Source organism: Mobula birostris, chromosome 14, assembly GCF_030028105.1.
Source record: "Mobula birostris isolate sMobBir1 chromosome 14, sMobBir1.hap1, whole genome shotgun sequence".
NCBI classification, from domain to species: Eukaryota; Metazoa; Chordata; class Chondrichthyes; order Myliobatiformes; family Myliobatidae; genus Mobula; species Mobula birostris.
This window is the reverse complement of record NC_092383.1, coordinates 75,229,159-75,253,783: the sequence shown is the minus strand read 5'-3', so window position 1 is coordinate 75,253,783 and position 24,625 is coordinate 75,229,159. Positions and strand designations below refer to the sequence as shown.

Below are 24,625 nucleotides of genomic sequence, written 5' to 3'. Positions count from 1 at the left end.
ATATAGATGACAAACTACAATGGACACAGCACTAATCCCTGCAGCACTCCATTAGTCACAGGCCTCCAGTCAGAGGGGCAAACATCTACTAGAACTCTCTGGCTTCTCCCATTAAAGCCAATGTCTATTCCAATTTACTACCTTATCTTGAATGCCAAACAACTGAACCTTCTTGACCAACCTCCCATGCAAGACATTGTCAAATGCCTTGCTGAAGTCCATGTAGACAACATCCACAGACTTGTCTTCATCTACTTTCCTGGTATCTTCTTCGAAAATCTCTATAAGATTGGTTAGAGACAATCTACTATGCACAAAGTCATGCTGACTATCCCTAATCTGTTCCTAAATATCCAAATGCTCATGTATCTGGTCCCTTAGAATACCCTTCAATAATTTTCTCACTACTGATGTCAGGCTCACCAGCCTATAATTTCCTGGTCTTTCTTAACCAGCAGAACAACATTAGCTTTCTTCCAATCCTCTGGTACCTCAGCATCACGGGGGCCCCCCAGGGCTGTGTGCTCAGTCCACTGCTGTTCACTCTGCTGACCCACGACTGTGCAGCAATACACAGCTCAAACCACATCACCAAGTTCGCCGATGACACGACCGTGGTGGGTCTCATCAGCAAGAACGACGAGACAGCATACAGAGAGGAGATGCAGTGGCTAACGGACTGGTGCAGAGCCAACAACCTGTCTCTGAATGTGAACAAAAGAGATGGTTGTTGACTTCAGGAGAGCACGGAGCAACCATTCTCTGCTGAACACTGACGGCTCCTCTGTTGAGGTCGTTAAGAGCACCAAATTTCTTGGTGTTCACCTGGCGGAGAATCTCACCTGGTCCCTCAACACCAGCTCCATAGCCAAGAAAGCCGAGCAGCATCTCTACTTACTGCAAAGGCTGAGAAAAGTCCATCTCCCAACCCTCATCCTCACCACATTCTACAGAGGTTGTATTGAGAGCATCCTGAGCAGCTGCATCACTGCCTGGCTCGGGAATTGCACTGTCTCAGATCGCAAGACCCTGCAGTGGATAGTGAGGTCAGCTGAGAAGATCATCGGGGTCTCCCTTCCCACCATTACAGACATTTGCACCACACGCTGCACTTGCAAAGCTAACAGTATTGTGAAAGACCCCACGCACCCCTCATACAAACTCTTCTCCCTCCTGCCATCTGGCAAAAGGTACCGAGGCATTTGGGCTCTCACGACCAGACTGTGCAACAGTTTCTTCCCCCAAGCCATCAGACTCCTCAACACTCAGAGACCAGACTGACATCTACATCATTTATTATTATATTGTAACTTGTCCTCTGCTGTACCTATTGTCTTGTTTATTAATTATTGTACTGCCCTGCACTGTTTTGTGCACTTTATGTAGTCCTGTGCAGATTTGTAGTCTAGTGCAGTTTTTATGTTGTTTTACGTAGTCTAGTATAGCCTTGTGCTGTCTCACATAGTCTAGTGTAGTTTTGTGTTTTTTCATGTAGCACCATGGTCCTGGAGGAACGTTGTTTCGTTTTTACTGTGTACTGTACCAGCAGCTTATTTTCAAAATGACAATAAACTTGACTTGACTTGTCACTAAGGGTGATTTAAATATCTCTGCTAGATATTACCCCTGCAATTTCTGCTCTTGCCTCCCACAGCATCTGAGGGAACATCCTGTCAGGTTCTGGGGATATGTCCTCACGATAGCAAACATCTCCTCGTCTGTCATCTCTAGTTTAGAGGGTTCCTGATCTTGCTGCTGCTTTGCTTCACTTCTATAGACCATTTCCCGATTAAGTACAGATGCAAATAATCTATTTAAGATCACTCCCATTTCTTTAAGCTCCATGCATAGATTACCATTCTGATCTACCAGAGGACCAATTTTGTCTGTTGCAATCCTTTTGCTCTTAACATATCTGTAGAAGCCCTTAGGAATCACCTTCACCATGTCTACTAGAGCAATCTCGTGCCTTCTTTCAGCCCTCCTGATTACTTTCTTAAGTGTTCTCTTGCATTTCTTATAATCCATAAGCACCTCATTTGTTCCTACCATCCTATACCAGCTGTGCACATCCGATTTTTTCTTAACCAGGGTCTAATATCTCTTGAAAACCAAGGTTTCCGAACTATTTATCCTTAAATTTTTATTCTGACAGGTACATGCAAGCTTTGTAGCCTCAAAATTTCACTTTCGAAGGCCTCCCATTTACCAAGTTTTCCTTTGCTAGAAAACAGCTTGTCCCAATCCACACTTGCCAGATCCTTTCAGATAACATCAAAATTGGGCTGTCTCGAATTTCGAATCTCAGCCCAAGGACCATACCTACCCTTTTCCATAATTACCTTGAAACTAATGACATTATAATAACTAGATGCAAAGTTTTGCCATACACAAACTGCTGTCACCTGCCCTCGCATTCTCTAATAGGAGATCAAATATTCCACACTCTCTCAGTAAGACTTCTATGTATCGATTAAGGAAACTTTCCTGAACACATTTGACAAACTCTATCTCATCTAGTTCTTTCATAGTACGGGAATTCCAGTCAATGTGTGGAAAGTTAAAATCTCCTGCTATCACAGACTTAACATTTCTTGCAACACTCTATGATCTCTCTAAAAATTCATTCCTCTAAATCCTGCAGACTGTTGCATGATATAGCCCCATTAATGTGGTCATACCTTTCTTATTCCTCAGTTCCACCTATAAAGCCTCACCAGACAAATTCTCTAGTCTGTCTTGACTGGGCACTGCCATGCCATTTTCCTTGACTAGTAATGCCACCCTTCCCCTCTATAATCCCTCTAGTTTGTCATGTCTAAAACAAAGGGATCCTGGAATACTGAGTTGCCAGTCCTGTCCCTCCTTCAAGCAGATTTCACTAATGGCTCCAATATCATAATTTCATGTATTGATCCATGCCCCGAGCTCATCTGCCTTTCCTTCAATACTTCTTGCATTGAAATATACACAGCTCAGGATGTTAGTCACACCATGCTCAACCTGTTGATTCTTGAATTTGTCTGAGGTCCTAACAACATGTCTCCACAACCTCTCCACTGTCTGTTCTGGCACTCTGGTTCCCATTCACATTATGAATTGCCCCTTCTACTACACACTGAAGGACATTCACAATCTCAATATGAAGCTCAAGGCATGATATTTTTAATTCTGTTGTCATTTGCAATAATTCTCCTGAAAGTTTCCTCCTTCCTTGTAAAGATTTCATGTTTTCATAACATGTTTGATTGATGAAGCTTTACAGTCTCTGAAGTTTTCAGTTAACACTCTCACAATTCATGGTATTTATATTTAGCAAAAGGAATCAGGCTTTGGCAGCCAGGAGCCCAAATATTGTTTTGAGAATGAAGCAGTTTCTTTGATCTTTCTTCTCTTTTCAGTCCTGATTCCAAACTCAATTATCCAACACTTTACTCAACTAAGACACAAGGACTCATGTTGCTCCTGAGTTCCCATGAAAGGTACTTTGAAAGCTTGTGAGAAGACATAGATAAAGCTACCCAGCAATACTTATTTCTCTCTCTCTCTCTCTCTCTCTCCTACTCACATCCAACCTATCCTTTGCACATTCACTCCTTTTCTCCTTCCCTTATTTTTCCATTGCCTTTCCAAATTTCTCTTTACATCTTGCACAGCAACATAATACAAGTTGAGGATTTGTGCCATATACTGAAATGGTGCTGCTTTTTTAATTGCCCAGAATTGACAAAAAGCAGAAAGAGAAACAACAGCAGTACATAACATGATCACAGTTCCAGATTGCCTGGAGAGGTATTGAGATACTCAAACAGAATTGATCTGTGGCCTGGATTGATTTAGTTCAGTAGAGATGAATTATCAAAATTGGTCTCAGTGAATTTTTGGCCTTAGGGAGGGTCATCTGTGGAAAATAGGTAAGTGTTGATTCCAACTTAATCTGAAGTTTCTGGTTTTCTTTTTAACCATCATGGTCTAAACTAACTCAGTTGAGTAACCACCAAGTGTTACAGACCCCATCAAATCTGTCAAGAGTCTTTGCTCTGAGAAAAAACTCAGTCTAATGTGATAGCTGAAATTTTCCTTTCTTAAAACATAAATCTTTTCTCTAACTTCTTTCAAAGGCATGGCTTTCTTCCAAAAATTAGGAAAGAATTTGATGAAATATAGTCCAAACAGTCTTTTTTATAAACGTACAAGAACATCAAAGCTATTGTACTGTAAGCAAGTAATCATGGATCTTCAGGTATGTAACTGCTCCCTTTACATGTCCTGCTACTTCTAAAAGTATTGTGGGAGGAAATTTTTACAAAAGTAGTTTGAGCATTCAGCAAAAAATCTACCAATTTACAGAGAGTGGCAGGTTCAAGGGATGTGGCGGTGCATTTTAGCTGAGGACTATCAGTGTAAATCAGGAAACTGATGTGAGTTTCTGAATAGCTACATCTGGATTGGCAAATAAAAGAGGAGGAATCACTCTAGCCTTCCTGAATTCAGTAAGCAGTTAGACTTACACGTTATAGTATCTACTGATGAACTGTGACCTCCGGTCTCGTTCTCTGCTTCCTGCTCATTGAATGGCGCAGTATCCTCTCTCAACAATGCCTGGTCTTCTCCGTCTTCATTTTCATTCCCTGCAACAAGATTGAGTATTATTTTAAAAAGAGACTGAGTCACTATCACAATGGTGCTTTTGCACTACTGAGTATCGCTTTCCCCTACAACAGCAACAACACTTCAAAAGTAAGTAATTAGCTGCAAAGTATATTAGGACATCCTGAGGTTATGAATGGTGTCACATAATTCACATTCCTTCTTTGAATTATGTTCAGGTCACCCTGTGAGTGAAACGAGAGAAGAAATGACCCCTTTTTGGGTAAATCTTTATGATATCACAGCCCACACACAGTATGAAGTGGACTTTAAGGGAGGCAGAGTTGTGAGCAAAGATTATTTTGTCCTCACAATCCACAAAATCAAAACATGAGAAACTTTAATGTGAATTTTTAGATTACTTTAAACACATTACTAATCTTATTTATTTTTCAACCCTTGACAATTTTGCAAAAGCACAGATACAACTTCTTTAACCAATGAACATATTTAGGTTAAAAATCATCCTTGTTCTGAAGGAGAAGGATGAAGAAACCCACACTAGACAATGCCAAGAACCACCATAAAGTTCATGCCAAATAAATAAAAAAAATCTAAAAATGGTTTATTTACTTGTAGGTTATTTGAGGGAAACAGCAAATAAACATTCCTGTGGCTCTCAAAGACTCTTGTTTATTTTAAAACTATTTTATCTTAAGCTTGCGTTCAACCTAAATTAGGGGCATGTCAGAATTTTGCAGACTATAGTTGCTTACACAGTAAGAGCAATCTTTCCAAATCATTCCTAACGGCTCTTTGCCATAGATGGTTGCTGGGGACACGAGAAAATTCCCTGTATCCAGCATTGTCGGATGGCTTGTCAAATGAAAAATTTCCTTCACAGTTACTGGATCACAGCATGTCCACGTCAGGCTCTATCACAATTAGTAGATCTGTTATGTGAGAAAATAGGCTAGAAATTCTGGCACTGCTGATCCTCCCTAACATTTGTACCACTGGTCCAACAGTCCCCACTGAACTCTCGGTTTTCAAGCACAATCAAAAGGAAGAAAAGGTTGAACAAATTCTGCAGTGCAAACACGAGGAAATCTGCAGATGCTGGAAACTCAAGCAACACACATAAAAAGTGCTGGTGAACGCAGCAGGCCAGGCAGCATCTATAGGAAGAGGTACAGTCGACGTTTCGGGCCGAGACCCTTCGTCAGGACTAACTGAAAGAAGAGCTAGTAAGAGATTTGAAAGTGGGAGGGGGAAGGGGAGATCCAAAATGATAGGAGAAGACAGGAGGGGGAGGGATGGAGCTAAGAGCTGGAAAGTTGATTAGCAAAAGGGATACGAGGCTGGAGAAGAGAGAGGATCATGGGACAGGAGGCCTAGGGAGAAAGGGGGAGGGGAGCCCAGAGGATGGGCAAGGAATTATAGTGAGAGGGACAGAGGGAGAAAAAAAGAGAGAGAGAAAAAAAGTGAATAATAAATAAATAAATAGATAAATAAGGGATGGGGTACGAATGGGAGGTGGGGCACTAACGGAAGTTAGAGAAGTCAATGTTCATGCCATCAGGTTGGAGGCTACCCAGACGGAATATAAGATGTTGTTCCTCCAACCTGAGTGTGGTTTCATCATGACGGTAGAGGAGGCCGTGGATAGACATATCAGAATGGGAAAATGTGTGGCCACTGGGAGATCCTGCTTTCTCTGGCGGACAGAGTGTAGGTGTTCAGCGAAACGGTCTCCCAGTCTGCGTCGGGTCTCGCCAATATATAGAAGGCCATATCGGGAGCACCCCAGCCGACTCACAGGTGAAGTGTCGCCTCAACTGGAATGACTGTCTGGGGCCCTGAATGGTGGTAAGGGAGGAAGTGTAAGGGCATGTGTAGCACTTGTTCCACTTACAAGGATAAGTGCCAGGAGGGAGATCAGTGGGGAGGGATGGGGGGGACGAATGGACAAGGGAGTCGCGTAGGGAGCGATCCCTGCGGAAAGCAGAGAGAGGTGGGGAGGGAAAGATGTGCTTAGTGGTGGGATCCCGTTGGATGTGGTAGAAGTTATGGAGAATAATATGTTGGACCCGGAGGCTGGTGGGGTGGTAGGTGAGGACCAGGGGAACCCTATTCCTAGTGGGGTGGCAGGAGGATGGGGTGAGAGCGGATGTGCGTGAAATGGGAGAGATGCATTTGAGAGCAGAGTTGATGGTGGAGGAAGGGAAGCCCCTTTCTTTAAAAAAGGAGGACATCTCCTTCATCCTAGAATGAAAAGCCTCATCCTGAGAGCAGATGCGGCAGAGATGGAGGAATTGCGAGAAGGGGATGGCATTTTTGTAAGAGACAGGGTGAGAAGAGGAATAGTCCAGATAGCTGTGAGAGTCCGTAGGCTTATAGTAGACATCAGTAAATCAACTGTCTCCAGAGATAGAGACATAAAGATCTAGAAAGGGGAGGGAGGTGTCGGAAACTGACCAGGTAAACCTGAGGGCAGGGTGAAGGTTGGAGGCAAAGTTAATAAAGTCAACGAGCTCTGCATGCGTGCAGGAGGCAGTGCCAATGCAGTCGTCGATGTAGCGAAGGAAAATTGGGGGACAGATACCAGAATAGGCACGGAACATAGATTGTTCCACAAAACCAACAAAAAGGCAGGCATAGCTGGGACCCATACGGGTGCCCATAGCTACACCTTTATTTTGGAGGAAGTAGGAGGAGCCAAAGGAGAAATTATTAAGAGTAAGGACTAATTCCGCTAGATGGAGGAGAGTGGTGGTAGAGGGGAACTAGTTAGGTCTGGAATCCAAAAAGAAGCGGAGAGCTTTGAGACCTTCCCGGTGGGGGATGGAGGTATATAGGGACTGGGCAATTCTGAAGTGTTTGTGCTTGATTGTCAGCTTGAGGCTTCAACACATTGACAGATAATTTGAATTGGGAGGAACTTCTTCACACAGCGAGAGGTAAGTATATGAAACTTAGAGCTACATGCACCAGTTGAAACAGAGACCATAGATAGCATTAAATCACGTCGTGATGTAATTCTGAAGGAGAAAGAAACAGTGAAACAGGGGAAGTTGGAAAGAGAAGCAAATGAAGACAGAGGGAGACCATTTGACTCTCTGTGCTAATGTCAGGAAAGAAAGAGACACACAAGCAATTCCCACATCCCAATCTCCAATCTGGGGTTGTTGGTTATGATATATTACAAGTTTATCCAGGCAATTTAAAATTCACTTTTCAGGGAGTAAATTTCAGACCCCAAATATGTCTTTGGATAAAAACTCTTTCCTCAGCTTCTGTCTCATCTTTCTACCAATTACTTGAATTTGTGTGTCTTTGTTATGACCTTACAGCCAATGGAAATTACTTCCTGATCATTCTGTTCGGGTCTCCCATTAAGTAACACATCTCAATTGAATGCTCCTCAGCTTCCAGTATTCCAAAGAGAACAATCCTGCCAGAGTCAATATCACCACAATGTTAAAGTTCTCTGGAAATGGCAACATTTTCTCTCTCACGCCTCATTCCCATGGTTTGGTGACCAGAACCATATGTGATAGCCCTGTCATCCAGCTACTATTGATATGAAGCTGACATGAGTTTTCCTGCTCACATGCGCTCCAGCTGCTAAGAGTGAGCATTACATATGCTTTGTGTACAGCTTATCTGTCTCTTGCAACTTTCAGGGATCTGTGGAAAATGCTCACAGATCTTCCAATTTCTCTGACTTATTCAGTTTCCTACCTTTCAACTGGTCCCCCCCTCCCCTTTCCTCTGGCATCCCCAAACAGATTTTCCAATTTGAGTTATTTTCTGTTTTGGTTCTTTTTTCTGTTTCCAGTTAAACATCTCCTCAGAGCTTAAAGCTTTCATGGGGTCTATTACCTACAAGGTCATTTTTGGTATTACCTGCAAATGATTTAATGATGATCTCTACAAGTACCTAAATCACTGAAACCTCACACAAAGCTAGAGGCCTGGAACTAATCCTTAAAGAAGCCCAATGCACACAGCTTTCTCATCACTTCAATAAAAGACTTGATTGGAGTGGAGAGAGGTTTATGTGGTGTACACTGTTTCAGTTCAGTGGGACGTGTCTGTGCTGTGGATTCTACGTAATTCTATGCAACCATTTATCTCTCCACAGCTTTCTGCAGTCCAAACCTCCGCCAGCAGTAAAAACGGTCTGTAGGCTGAAGCAACACAGTCTGATATTTGTGCTCCTGCTATTTATCTGTTTTCTGTTCCAATGTTCATTTGTGGAAATGTGACAAAAGCGTAAATAAATCTGTGCAAATATGAGCGTTGTATGTGAGCAATGAGTCACGTAACCTCAAACAGGAGCCTAACCATGGAGCTGTCTGAATCCAATCTCCAAGTATAAATATGCACATTGCTGTTTGCTATTAACCCAGACGCTGGAGGATGACACTAATAGCACAGCAAACAGATTCAGGGTTTAAACTGAACTATTTTACCAGAAGGATAGCAATACAACAAAAATTCTGGCAAGGGAATTGAAAAGGGCATTCTGACCCATTCAGCTATCTTCACTGATGAGACGAGTACAATTTATGCTTCACTGACTTTCTCTAATTTACTTTCACTCCTAAGGGAAGTTCTCGGCTGTTGGGAAAACTTCCAAGGGCAGAAAAGTCTACAAAATAGTAAAAGGTGAAATAAAATAGAATACGTATGGAAGGATGGGAACTCTATTAGCAAGGGACACTTTCTGAGAGAATGACTTACGAATTAGGAAAGAGTACTGATGTCGATTGTATTAAAAGGCTTGTGTTTGTTTGAAAAAGGAGAAGGGGTAAAATAGAGAAGGTGGGGTTGAGGTGGGTAGGTGGGATTGATGTGTAGAGGAGGAAGGTAGGTGGATTGGTGTGGTGGAAACGAGAACTGAGGAACATGGTGAGATGAGGGGAAGTGGGCGCTGTGGTAACGGTAGAGATATGAGACACTGCGATGTCTGGCTAAGGTCATGGTTTATGGTGAGATTTAGGTGGGATCTGGGGCTTTAGGGAGTAGGTGGGATGGGCAAGTGACCAGTATCCATCACTCATGAATGCTGGGTTTATACACTATTTCTTGTATTGACCCACAAATTAACAGTGAATTGAAATTATTAGGACAACAATTGCACTTGCTTGTAATCCCTAGGCCTCTGGCCTAGTGTGAAATTTTTAAACTACATGACAATGCTAATTTAGGTGTGTGAAGAAACTTTGAGCTGATGTTCGACTCCATTTCGTTGATTAAAGCATCCGTTAATCACAATTAAAGCTCTGAGGAAAATTGAGACATTGAGGCAAATACGGAAGGTGAGTGAGAGTTCAGCGCTGACTGCTTGCTTTTTGATCACTGCTGAGAAGGAGTCTGAGCAGACCATCACTGTGTGGTTCTCAGTGGCAGACGGGTAGGCCTCTGCCTCATGTGGTGTCCCTCTCTTTCGATGAATGTCGGTGATATCGGAGGATGATATCGTGGCTCTGCATTTATGGATTGGACAACTGTATTTATGGAATCTGGACTTCGTTAGACACGGCTTTTATATTCTGTGTTTTTTTATTGCCCTTTCCTTTTCTGTTTCGTTGTGTGAGGTGAAGGGTTTGGGAGTTGACGTTCTGTTGTCTTCTGTTAGTTTTCTTGTGGGGGAGGGGTTGTTTGGGAGCCAATGCTCTTGCTCCATTTTGTGCGAAGGGAGGGGTTTTGGGGGTTGATGGTCGGGATGCTGTTCTTTTTGTGCAGGGGGGAGTAGGTTTGAAGTTTCTCCCTGAATGACTTTCATGTTCTTTCTTCTTTCATGGCTATCTGGAGAAGACGAATCTCAGAGATGTATACGGATACATATTTTGACAGTAAATGAGCCTTTTTTTCTGAACCTTTGATGGCCTGCTGCTCATCTCAGCACTGCCCATTGGTCATGGTATAGCAGTTTTACAACCGGATCAGTTACTGATCCAGTGGCATGGATCAGCAGTTCAAAGACCCACCCAACACTCCAGCTGTGAAATTTAACTTCACTTAGTAATGTGGAATTATTTTTTTAAATACCATTGCACAACTACCTAGTTGTTTTAATAGCGCATGTGGGTAGGCTAAAGGGGAAATAATCTGTCATTCGTTCCTGATGATCCTAAACCAACCAATGAAGCTGACTCCTAATTGCCCTCTGAAATTAATTTGCAAACTACTGAGCTGTACTGTTACTGCTACATTAAAACAGAGAAGGGTCTGGGCGAGAAATGTCAGCTCTTTATTCCTCTCCATGGACGCTGCCTGACCTGCTGAGTTCCTCCAGCATTTTTTGTGCGTCACTCTGGATTTCCAGCATCTGCCGAATCTCTTGTGTTCTAGAATAAATCTGATCCGATCATCTTTCATTAACTCCAAACTGAATTTGGGAAGGGCAGTGTTGCTTCCAGCACAGTAAACTTTGCAAAGTCATCCTTGCAAACATCTGAGGATTGGTGCCTGATCTGGGAAACCTGCCAAACATGAGTCACATCACAGCCTGACGTACTGAGAAACAAGACAGACCCACCAAAGAGGGCAGCACAGTGGTAAGTAGCTGGGAGTGATATAGCACAGACCCATCAGACAGGGCAGCATGGTGGTAAGCAGCTGGGAGTGACGTAGCACAGACCCACCAAGGGGGCAGCACTGTGGTAAGCAGCTGGGAGTGACATAGCACAGACCCACCAGAGGAGGCAGCACTGTGGTAAGCAGATGGGAGTGACATAGCACAGACCCATCAGACAGGGCAGCATGGTGGTAAGCAGCTGGGAGTGACGTAGCACAGACCCAACAGACAGGGCAGCACTGTGGTAAGCAGCTGGGAGTGACATAGCACAGACCCACCAGAGGAGGCAGCACTGTGGTAAGCAGCTGGGAGTGACGTAGCACAGACCCATCAGACAGGGCAGCATGGTGGTAAGCAGCTGAGAGTGACATAGCACAGACCCGCCAGAGAGGGTAACATCACACACAAAATGCTGGTGGAACGCAGCAGGCCAGACAGCATCCATAGGAAGAAGCACAGTCGACGTTTCAGCCGAGACCCTTGGAAGACCCTTGTGTGTGTTGCTTGAATTTCCAGCATCCGCAGATTTCCTCGTGAGAGGGTAGCATGGAGGTTAACAGTTGGGAGTGGCCTCAGGAGACCTCGTTGCTGATATTGCACATCATGAGGCATCAAGGCATCAGATCAAACATGGAGCAAGAAAGCTCCTCCATTCACTGATGGTGGACCACACTTTATTTACTTTACATGATCTGGGTATCACTGCCAAGGCCAGAAATTATTGCCCATCCGGTGAGCAGCCTTCTTGAACCTAGCTGCTGTCCTTCTGGTAAAGGTACTCCTTAGTGCTGTTGAGTAGGAAGTTCTAACGTTGAGACACTGGCGATATATTTCCAATTCAGAATAATGTGGCCTGCTGCGATTCAAGAAACTTGCTCACTACCCTCTTCTCAAGGGTAAATAGGGAGGAGTAACAAAGTCATTGCCAAGCACTGAAAAATTATTGCACCTTTAAAAAAATCTATAGTTGTCAATGTTGAATTATCAACCATTTCATCCTTCCTGAGAAAGGAAATAATCCAGCAGTTGTGTTTAAACCTGAGTACAGTTGGTGACCAAATACTATGCTTGTTATAAATAGGGAACCAAGTTTTCCCCTGAAGAAATTGTTGCATTGATACTGGACCTACAAATTGCACTCAACTGATCTTTTAACATAATGCTTTAAGCAGAAGGGTAACAGCAGTTAGACAAACAGCAAGAAGCTTAAAAAAAGTTTTGCTAATGTCCTGACGAAGGGTCTCAGCCTGAAACGTCGACTGCACCTCTACCTAGAGATGCTGCCTGGCCTGCTGCGTTCACCAGCAACTTTGATGCGTGTTGCTTGAATTTCCAGCATCTGCAGAATTCCTGTTGTTTGCTAATAACCTGGTAGTTTTATCTAGTTAAACTCACATTATTCTCTGGTATAACAATCTGCTGGAGGAACTCGAGCAGTATCTGTGAAGGGAAAGGAACTGCAACATGACCAGTTGAAACTCTCCATCAGGTTTCAACCTGAAGCATTGACAATTCCTTTCCTGCCATAGATGCTGCTTGCCTCACCTGAATTCCTCCAACTGACCACTTGTTGTTTCTGCTGAATTGTGTCTCCATTATTCCCTGGTATACAAAGGGGTTTCTTAACCTTCTTCTTGGAAAAATATAACCGGAATCTCTAAACTGAGATAGACAGGGCTTGACTCGGTCAACAAAATGAGCATTCCCTAGAAGACAAGCAAAATCTCACTGTGAGGGAGTTTGACTTGGAGACTTTTTAACAAAGCAATGGGTCTCGGTGTAGGTTCCCATGAGAACAACTGTGTCTGTACACAGTGCCTTTAACATGTACAAAGTGCCCTTGAATTAGAGCTTCTAAGGGAATGGGAATGAAGGTCTAGAGCTCCCAACTTAACAAACAAAGAAAACAAAGCTACAGAGGAGTTATTTAAAGTGTTGGAGCAGGCATATGGAGCTAATATAGATGGGAAGGGCAGCATTCCAATCAACATATTTTTGAATAATCTCAAATGAATTGATAAAAATAAATCAAGAAATGCACAAAAACATGAAGAACATGGCATTTGATCCTTTGGTGCTCTGCTCTCACTCATGCTTCCAGACAGAACACAAAGAAAGGTTTGTATTATGGGTTTCCTGCTGTCATCTCTATTTTGCAAACTGTGTCCTTCTCAATATCTCCAAATCACCTATTTGTACTGCCTTCTCCTCCCTTGAGGCTTTCAAATTTGAACTTAGGGACTAGGGTGAAAAGAGGAGCATGAAACTCACACTACAAACCTTTCTTTGTGTGCCTTATCTTTCCCATCTCGTCTCACCCTTCTCTTTCCTGCTCTCCAGCCACTCTTCTCTCTCTTCCCTCCCCCAATCATTCACCTTCCCACCTGCTCAAAATAAGAGAGAAGAAAATAGGCTTCAGGGGCATTTCTTCTCCATAAAATTCATTCCACATCACTGGTCCTCAAGATTAATCCTGTTCGTTTTTGGGGCAATGCACAAGTCTTTCAGAGGAATGTACATAAAGCCTCTTATTCTCTGTCCATTGACAAAAGGCAAAGATAACACCGCTTATTCAACATCATCAAAATACAAAGGGCATACTCAATGTTCAATCTTAAATTCAGTATTTCAGAAAAAGGTAACTAGAAAAGTATTTGTCAGACAAAAAATATTGCACAGCTGTGAGCAAAGAACAAGATAGGGAAACCTCTCCTGTCAGGTCTCTTTTCCCCCTTCCTTTCCAGTCCTGATGAAGGGTCTCAGCACAAAATATTGATTCTTTTATTCCTCTCCATAGATGTTGCCTGACTTGCTGGGTTCCTCTAGCCTTTTATGTGTGTTACTCTGGATTTCCAGCACCTGCAGAATCTCTTGTGTCGAAGACAGGGGAACTAACGGGATTGTTCTTTTGAAGAGTAACACCGGTATATTGGGTTAAATAGTCTCCTTTACAGCTGAATGATTCCAAAACTGCAATCCTGATGTTACAAGCATGTCTAGATAGAACAGGATCGGCCAGTTATTGCACCCTCTCATTGTGCAGCTGCTGCAGTATGAAAATGTGTACTTTGGCAGATTAGAGCAGGCCACTATGAAGTAAATGAGTAACATATACATTATGCACACTGTATTTGGATAGCCACTGTCCTTTACAACACAAAGCCTAGGCAATCCCTATTTGCTGATGGTAGAAGAACAAAGAGAGGAAAGGAGTCTTTGCTTTAAAGTCTTCACCTCAGCTGTGAAGGCAGTCCATCTGCATGTACCTACTCATGCAGATACTGTGAGCACCAAGTGTGTGAATGGCTAGTACTTTTGGAAGCAACAGCTCTCACTGTATAACGGTAAGGTTCCCATAAGATAAAGGAGTAGAATTGGGCCACTCAGCTGATCTGCTCTGCCATTCCATTGTGGCTAATTTATTCTCCCTCTCAACCCCATTATCCTGCTTTCTTCCTGTAACCTTTGATGCCTTGACTAACCAAGAACATATCAACCTCTGCTTTAAATATACTCAATGGCTTGGCCATTGGAATAAATTTCACAGATTTGCCACCCTCTGGCTAAAGACTGCACTGTGATCTTGTCTCGAAGGCCAATGTTGGAACATCTTTCAAGAACAAGAGTCCTCGCGTGCATCAGGCCCTGATGGTGTACCTGGTAGGGCCCTGAAAACTTGTGCCAAACAACTAGTGGGAGTGTTCAAGGACATCTTCAAATCTCTCTTTTCCAGTCGGAGATTCAAAAGGGTGAAAATCAGTGCCCAAGAAGAGCAAAGTGAGCTGTCTCAGTGATTATCACTCAGTGGGACCCACATCTACTGTGATGAAGTGCTTTGAGAGGTTGGTCATGGCTAGAATTAGTTCTTACCTAAGCAAGGACCTGGACTCGCTGCTATTTGCCTAATGCCACAATAGGTCTACAGCAGATGTAAACTCACTGGATCTCCACTCAGCCTTGCAACACCTGGACAATAGTATCACTTTCGTCAGGCTGCTCTTTATTGACTACAGCACAGCATTCAGCACAATCATACCATCGGTTCTAATCAAAATACTCCAAAACATGGGCCTCTGTACCTCCTTCTGCATCTTGATCCTTGACTTCCTTACCGGGAGACCATAACCTACGTGGATTAGAAATAACATCTCCTCTTTCCTGACAATCAACACTGGATGCTTGCTTAGCTCACTGTTCTACTCTCTTTCCACTCACAAATGTGTGGCGAAGCACAGCTCAAATGCCATCTTTAAATGTGCTGACAACACAACTATTGTTGACAGGATTTCAGATGGTCATGAAGAGGTGTACAGGAATGAGATAGGTCAGCTGGTTGAGTGGTGTTGTAATAATAACCTGCACCCAACGTCAATAAGACCAGCAAATTGATTGCGGACTTCAGGAAGGGGAAGTTGAGGGAACACACAGCAGTCCTCATCGAGGGATTAGAAGTGGAAAAGGTCAAGAGTTTCAACTTCCTGGGCATCAACATCTCTGAGGATCTATCCTGGTCCCTACATATTGATACAATTACAAAGAAGGCAGCTATATTTCATTAAGAGTATGAGGAGACTTGGTAAGTCACCAAAGACACTCACTAATTTCTACAGATTACCGTGGAGAGCATTCTAACTGGTTGCATCACCGCTTAGTATGGAGGGGCCACTGCACAGGATTGGAAAAAGCTGCAGAAACCAGCTCCATCATCGGTACTAGACTCCACAGCATTCATGACACCTTCAAAAGGTGATGCCTCAAAAAGGCAGCATCCATCATTAGGAACCTCCATCACCCAGGACGTGCCCTCTTCTCATTGCTACCATCAAGGAGGTGGTATAGGAGCCTGAAGACACACACTCAATGTTTCAGGAACAGCATCTTCCCTTCCACTATCAGATTTCTGAATGGACAAAGAACCCATGAACACTACCTCAGTATTTTCCCTCTCTTTCTGCACTACTTTTAATTTATTTTTTATATACACTTCTTGTAATTTATAGTTTTCATACATTCTATTGCAATGTACTGCTGTCACAGAGCAACAAATTTCATGACATATGCCGGTGATATTAAAACTGACTCTGATTCTGAAGAAATTCCTTCTCTTTCCTCTTCCAAATGGACATCCCTCTCTTCTGAGGCTGTGCTCTCTAGTCCTTCACTCACCCACTATAGGACACAAGTACCTAACATCCACTCTATCTCAGCCTTCCAATATTCGATATATAAGAGATTTCCCCCTTCTAAGCTCAATCGAGTATAGGCCAGAGCCATTAAATGGTTATCCAATGTTAAACCTTTCATTCCCAGGATAATTTTTGTGAACCTACCTCTGAAACTTCTCCCATGCCAGCACATCTTTTCTTAGATAAGGGTCCCAAAATAGCTTACAATACTCCAAGTGCAGTCAGACCAGTTCCTCATAAAACCTTAGCATCACAGCCTTGCTTGTATATTCTAGTTCTCTTGAAATGAATGCTAACATTAGATTTTCCTTCCTTACCACTGACTCAACCTACAAGTTAGCTTTCAGGGAATCCTGCACAAGTCCCCTGCACCTCTGATTTGTGAATTTTCTCCCCATTTAGAAAATAGTCCATGCCTTTATTCCTTCTACCAAAGTGCATGATCACACACTTCCCTACACTATACTCTTCTGCCACTTCTTTGCCCATTCTCTCAATCTGTTGAAGGATTTCAAAGGACAGACAGGTAGGCAGAAGGGTCGGTAAGTAATGACATCAAACCCTTAGAAAGAGATGATGCAGTATTGGAAGATGTAGAATCCTTGTGGGTAGAGTTAAGAAACTAAAATGGTAAAAAGACCGTGATGGGAGTTATAAACAGGCCACGAACAGTAGCCAAGATGTTGGATATAAATTTAAGCAGGAAATAGAAAAGTCAATGTTACTGCCCTTATTACATGCCTGATGGTGTGCTGCTGAAAGGTCTAGACCCAAAATTTCCCTCCATAGATGACGCCTGAGTTGCTGAATTCCTCCAACAATCTGTGTGAATTGCTCAAGATGTTCAGCACCTGCAGATTCTTGCATTTATGAATTCCTCCAGCAGTTTATTTATTTCCAAGCTTTCACCATCCATAGTCTCTATATGGTCTCTTTGCCCCACTCCCATCAGGGAAGAGGCTACGCAGCATTCATGCCCGGACTAGTGGACTCCAAAACAGGTACTTCTCCCAAGCTATACACACAAAATGCTGGTGGAACGCAGCAGGCCAGGCAGCATCTATAGGAAGAGGTACAGTCGGCGTTTTGGGCCGAGACCCTTCATCAGGATTTCTCCCAAGTTGTCTGGCTGATCAACACCTCCACCCATTAACCCACCCCACCACACCTACTACCACTACATACACATCACTTTCCCCACATACAAGCAATCTATGTATATAACATTAATCAGTACCTTGTGTTTTATATGATTGCTTTTATATTCATATTTATTGTTGGTTTTTCTGTTCTTTTACTGTGTTCTTTGTGCGTATTGTGTTTTTTAAATAGACAATAGGTGCAGGAGTAGGCCATTTGGCCCTTTGAACCAGCACCGCCATTCACTGTGATCATGGCTGATCATCCACAATCAATACCCTGTTCCTGCCTTCTCCCCATATCCCTTGATTCCGCTATCTTTAAGAGCTCTATCTAACTCTTTCTTGAAAGAATCCAGAGAGTTGGCCTCCACTGCCTTCTTAGGCAGAGCATTCCACAGATCCATAACCCTCTGCGTGTAAAAGTTTTTCCTCAACTCCGTTTGAAATGGTATACCCCTTATTCTTAAACTATGGCCTCTGGTTCTGGACCTCCCCCAACATCGGGAATATGTTTCCTGCATCTAGCGTGTCCAATCCCTTAATAATCTTATATGTTTCAATCAGATCTCCTCATCCTTCTAAATTCCAGTGTATACAAGTCCAGTCGCTCCAATCTTTCAACATATGAAATGATGAAAGATGCTGCATCTAATCCAGAGTAACAAACATCTTTTCTCCTTTACACTCATCTATTAAAGAATGACAACAAACAATCCTGAATTTTTAATCTTGAATCTGGGTGTGTGTTAAGTGGCCTTGAAGTGAGCATCAGACTACACATTCATGGCTTCAATAATATTGTCCAAAGTAATATCTGCTGATTCTGTCCCTGCCTCACTCAACCTGCTGCTGAAAGATCTTTGCTATCTTTTTGACTTTCCTGGTCCAGCAAATTCCTCTTTCATTCCAGCCTCCAAAAGCTTAGATTTGTCAAAACTCCAGTGCCTGTGTCCTCTTCTTCACCAATTCCTGTTTACACATCCTGTTTTTCAGACTTCTGTTAGACAATGATAAGTTTTAAATCTTCACCCTTGTTTTCAAATTGCTTTATGGTCTCAATCTTCCCTACTTGTGTAATCAACTTCAGCTCTCTAATTCTCTTGGACCTGCTGCACTCTTTGTAATTTGTCCTCTTAATCATGCCCGCTATCAATTGCTCCACGATAGGCACCATTCTTCAACAAACTGGATGCTATACTCTAGGATTCACTGCCTTTCTTTCTTATTTTAATTTATCTCTTAAACTATATCTCTCTAATTAAGCTCCTGGCTACCTGCTCTGCTCTGATTTGCACTTGCATTAGTTACTATAAAATCTTGTATAAATTCCCTTTGAATTGCCTTGACATTTTGTATTTCATTGTTAGATAACACAACAGTAAAATATTGCAGATGCTATGTATACAGTAGTTGTGTGTGTGTGTGTGTGTGCACGTGCACATGTACTCAGGGTCACTTTATGAGGTACACCTGCTCGTTAATGCAAATATCTAATCAGCCAATGCTGTGGCAGTAACTCAATGCATAAGAGCATGCAGACATAGTCGAGAGCTTCAGTTGTTGCTCAGATCAAACATCATAATGGGAAAAAATGTGATCTAAGTGACTCTGACAATGGAGATATTGTTGGTGCCAGATCGGGTGGCTTGAGTATCTCAGAAACTGTTGGTCTCCTGGTTTTTTCACACACAAGCCTCTGGAGTTTACAGGAAATGTTTCAAAACATATCCAGTGAGTGTGAGTTCTGTGGGCGAAGAGATTGTATTGATGACAGTGATCAGAGGAGAATGGCCAGACTGATTCAAGCTGACAGGAAGGCAACAGTAACTCAACTAACCACATGCTACAACTGGTACATTCAGAAATGCTCTTCCGGTGTGCAGAAAAACATTTCTGAATACACATGTTTACCCTTAAAATGGATGGGCTACAGCAGCAAAAGACCTCACTGGGTTTCACTCCTGTACGTAATAAAATGGTCACTGAATGTACATTTCTTATTCTGAGAGTTATGGCCCTCCCTCATCCCTCTCATGTTTGGTGAATCTCCATCCTCCTTTTAACTTCATTTCAGGATTTCTTCCCAAAATGATCAACACTGAAGATTCAAGTCCTATAACTCTCTGAGTGAAGGAAAAAGACTGAGCCCAAAATGGCACTGCTCATTGTAACTTGGAGTCTGTTTCCAGTCAGGCTCTCCTTCCACCAAGGTGTAGCAGTTATTAATAAATGGCAAGCCAACATGCAACATTAACTTGATGTTTCATGTGACCGTGGTTTGAAAAGATAAATCACTAAAGAGCTTGGATCTTATTTTCAAATGAATGGTGAACTGCTTTACATTATTGTTTTAAATAAAATTAGTTTTAAAAAAGGAGCTTGCTCATCCTTACGTTTTCAAATCGTAGACGTTCATTTGACCCTCATCAACGTTCCGCATGGACACAGACAATTAATAAAAGCTGCACACTTTATAGAGTGCTTCAATAGCAAGAAATTCTTTATAATTAAGAGATTCAGTCAGTGCCTTGTGACTGGAGGCACCTTTCCCCTTGATTTATGAGTCCCATTCCACTGCTTCTCCTGGTGATTAGTGATGAGTTACGGAAATATCTACAATTCAAGCAATCCCAGTCTTATCTGAAACTGTCTCCCTCGTTCCTTCTCGCTCCCTTTCATCCCTTTTATTATCTCCCTGTATTTCTGATACGGTGATCAATATTCTTAGCTTTCTCACCCTGCCTAAAAGCCACAATCCCTCTCACCTACCTGTCCCTTGCTATATTGAAATTAGGGTTTAAGAAAGAGAGATAGAGAGAGGTGTAGTCTTAGTTGGTTGAATTGGGGTGGTATGGATAGGGGACGCAGAGGGTTAAGAATATTTTGGTTGGATTGTTGTGGTATGGTTAGGGGATGTAGAGGAGTCAGAATGGTTGGTTGGATTGATATGGTATGAAATCTACTGAATTTACAGTTCTTGGGGACAGCGCAGGTAGTCAAAAGAAAGGCAACATGCCAGGAATGTCATAGAGTCATAGAACACTACACCACAGAAACAGGCCCTTTGGCCCATCTAGTCCGTAGCAAACTAAAAATCTGGCCAGCCTCATCAATCACACCAGAACCAGAGACCTCCATACCCTTCCCTTTCACGTACCTACTCAAATTTCTCTTAAATGTTGAATTGAACTCACATCCATCACTTCCGCTGGCAGCTCATTGCATACTCTCGCCACCCTCTGAGTGAAGAAGTTCCCCCTCACGTTCCCCTTAAACATTTCACCTTTCACCCTTAACCCATGACCTCTAGTTCTAGTCTCATCCTACTTCAGCGGAAAAAGGCAGCTTGCATTTACATTGATGTTTTACACAGACATCCCACCCTGCAAAAACTCATTTCGGGGACGTCTCAACCTCATTTCAGGGAGGTTCCAACTGGAAGTCTCACCCCTATAGCAGTCTGTGTCAATGAATTTGTTAATTTTGCAAGACATCAGATTCACAAGTGTTTTGTGAGACAGCTGACTTCTGGATTCTGTCTTAATGTGACGCACCATGCTGAATGCCCTTTCTACATCACAGTTAGAATTTGGCAGCACCAAAAGCAGCTTCATCAACTGGCAGAGCTCTTTGAATCTCAGCTGCCCTGTGCTCACAGATTTTACTTTGGACAGCTTCCCCCAGAACTCATCAACTGGCAAACTTTTGTAGTTTAGCACCAGTCCTTCAAGGTTAGTTGAGGTATAATACAGGACTCACCTCAACATATCTTTTACAGTCATTTAACCCACCATGGGCAATAGAAAAGTCACCGTTGCAAACAGTGCAGCGAGCAACACTGTCATTATTTTTGACTCCTATTAAGCAGGGGTACACTTTAGTGTAGTCTGGGGTGAAGTACGTTTTATATTTTCTTATTTTGGAACACTCTGCCATGGCGCTGAAGGACACTAAACTGAACTGATGGACAATGAAAGCGAGAGAGAGAGGTCGACTGTAAAGCCCGCCCACAGAGAAAACTGATAGGTGTACTTCGCACAAAGAGAGACCAATCAGGATATTTTTTTTCTTTCTTTCTTTCTTTCTTTTCCCCTCTCCCTCTCCCTTCCTCTATCGTTCACTCTCAAAAAAATCGATTTCTGGGATATTGTATATAATTTGCAGGTGTCAGGGAGCCACTATTAATATGCGGAGACTCCCGGAACTTCCAGGAGAGGTGGGATGTCTGTTTTACAGCAAAATCTCCAAAGCACGATTCTTCAATTCATGGAGAGCACGGCACTAGTTGCAAGATTACGACTTCTCAACGTCTACTCTCCCAAGAAAAATCTCATACTGTGTAACAACTAGCCCTCAAAATTCAAACCAATCAGCTCCTTGCTTTTGCACTATTTACCTGTATTTATAAAGCTCAGGATCTCATTTGGTGAATGCTTTTCCAAATCTTTAAACTTGTTGAGTGTAATTCCAACGTTATATATTGAAATCAAGACACAATAAAACAGAGCAGAGCAGCACTTTATAAATTCAGTCCATGGCCCAGATAAAATCGCTTTTGTGCCTGATTCTCTCATTGACATCAATATTATTTCTCCTATATTTTTCTGCTCACCAAGGTGAGTTACTTATCTGCTTCTGCTGTCTGAACTGGCCTTGAACCTTGTCTGGGTCAGAAACATCACAAGTATGTTCATCTGACCCTGGCATATCCCAAGTTTATCATTTATCTAGTTCATCCGCCCAAAATTATTGTTGATTTAAATTTTGGCAACATTTTTGCAATATTAGCAATTTTACTGTGAACATGCACATAGCAAATGTAAGGTCATTGGATACATCTTTCTCAATGTCTGACAAAATAATGTGCATTAATCCATATTTCATAAATTGCACAAGGTATCTCGTCCTCCTGTCCTCTAGAGTACGCAACCAAGCACTGCAAATTCTTACTTATTAATATCACTAATATTAGCCTGTCTATAAGTGAATAATTTTTGAAGCAATAGATTTTAATAGAGTGTACTGAAAGAAACTGTTGTGAGATTATAAAAACAGGATTGTTGTCGTTAGGGCAGATGAAGTTAATGAGAGAGTTAACGGACTTATTCAAAAGGGTGAAGAAAACCTGTGGTCATGGATTGAGATTTATTGACAAAATAAAACATGAGATATAAGGATATTTTTATGCAACAGTCATAATTTAGAATACACAACTGAAAGAGAAATGGAAAAAGGTCTAATTGTAACACTCAAACAGAAGATTAGATGTAATCTTGAAAGAAGTAGGAATTGCTGGATTATGGGGAAGGAAACAAAAACAAGGAAATATTGCTCATTTGATTGGTCTTTCAAACAGCCATAATAGGCATAATAAGCATGTTGTATGATTCTCACTATGATTTTCACATTGCACTTTGGGCAAAGCTACGACTCTGAGGTGGACAAGTTCAGGTCTTGTGGGCAAGACCCCACTTTAGTAAAGGAGCAGACTGTTTGCCCCACTCGGTCAGGGGAGAGGCTACACAGCATCCACACCGGGATCACCAGATTTGAAAACAGTTATATCCTCCAAGCTGTCAGGCTGATCAACAGTTCCACTTATTAACCCATCCCAGCCCACTAAGCACCATCACTAGTTGATTGTTTCCTGCCAGAGTCACCTTATGTACAGAGATACTCCTGTACCTAGCATCGCTTTATGTACTACAATAAGTCTATGTAAATAAACTATCCTTATGTATTTATATTAATTGTGTTCTTTCTGCTTATTGTGTGATTTTTATGCTGCACCAGATCTGGAGTAACAATTATTTCACTCCCCTTCACACTTGTGGACTGAAGAAGGACAACAAACAATCTTGAATCTTGAGATGAAGCAGCTGCGGAGATGGCTACTGAGGGTCTTGGACACAATTATGGAGGACTCAGCACCTCGAGTAGCATCTATGGAAGGGAATAAACATTTAATGTTTTGGGCCAAGCCCCTTCATCGGGGGATCTTCTGCACCTCTGATTGACAATTTAGAAGCCTGCTGTTGGTTATTAATGAAGCTGCTTGCTCACTTAATGTCCTTCTCCAACCACAACCAGCTGAACAAGAGGGTAAAAAGAAAACATTGATAATGATTTCAAATGTCAATGTACATTTATTATCAAAGTACGTACTGTATATGTCACCATACAATGCCATGAGGTTCATTTTCTAGCAGGAATTCACAGTAGAACGAAGAAATATAATGGACTCAACCCTACACACAAAGACTGACAACCACTGTGCAAAAGAAGACAAAGGGTGCAAATACAAACAAAAACAAATAATAATGAGAACGTGATTTATAGAGCCCTTGAACGCGAGTCATATGTTCTAAGGCTCCTCAAGGCAAACCCAGCTTCCAATGCTCACCTGTTGCTGCAGTTGCACAATGTTTGAAGAGGACTTTGAGACAAATTGGGACTCTTTGCCAAGGTTTCACCAACACTCCATTAACTCTTCATTTGGATTTTGAAGATTTCACCCAAAAAAGTGTGAGCATTGTGCTACTCAAGCTTCATAGGAGAAGTCAAAAGAAAGATAATGCTTGAAGAAGGAGAGCATGCTGGAGATCCCTCTTGATAGTGTGAAGTACTGGAATAAAAGACAAGTAGAGCAGTGCTGGCAGCCATAGGAGAGAGAGGGGCAGGGGATAGCCATCTTCCTCTGGATATCCTTCACCAAATCACCAAGATCGTCTGCAGCTTTTCCCTTAGCTCCTGAAATATTCAGTTACACTAAACTCTGCATTGTTAGTGGAAATGGGTGGGTGGAAATTTCACACACCACTGACCCACATTGCTTCTAATTTCCAATTCTTCCAATTCAACAATTGAACTCAGAAATTACACACATTTTCTAAAACCAGACAGTCAAACCACTAAGCTTCATTTCATCTTTTCTAAAGTAAAAGTTTGTCCCACAAACTTAAGAGGAAGGAGGCACCTTTCTCAACTCAAACTAAAGAATAATGGTCTGGAGAGAGAAGACAACTTCATCACTTCTGGATCCTGCAGCAAAGCAGAGGGGTACATGAACATGAACATTGCAACAACAAGTAAGAAAATGCCGGGGCACCACTTCTCTG

The 24,625-nt window shown here is 42.3% G+C and overlaps 1 protein-coding gene across 1 annotated transcript in view; it reads right to left on the bottom strand.

The window, feature by feature from the left end:
- mdfi (MyoD family inhibitor) overlaps window positions 1-24,625 on the bottom strand; it is a 114,734-nt gene that overhangs the window by 55,512 nt on the left and 34,597 nt on the right. Inside the window, exon 2 of the mRNA XM_072278683.1 lies at window positions 4,512-4,631. Within this exon, the coding sequence (XP_072134784.1) occupies window positions 4,512-4,631 (120 nt within the window). The remainder of the gene's footprint in view (window positions 1-4,511; window positions 4,632-24,625) is intronic.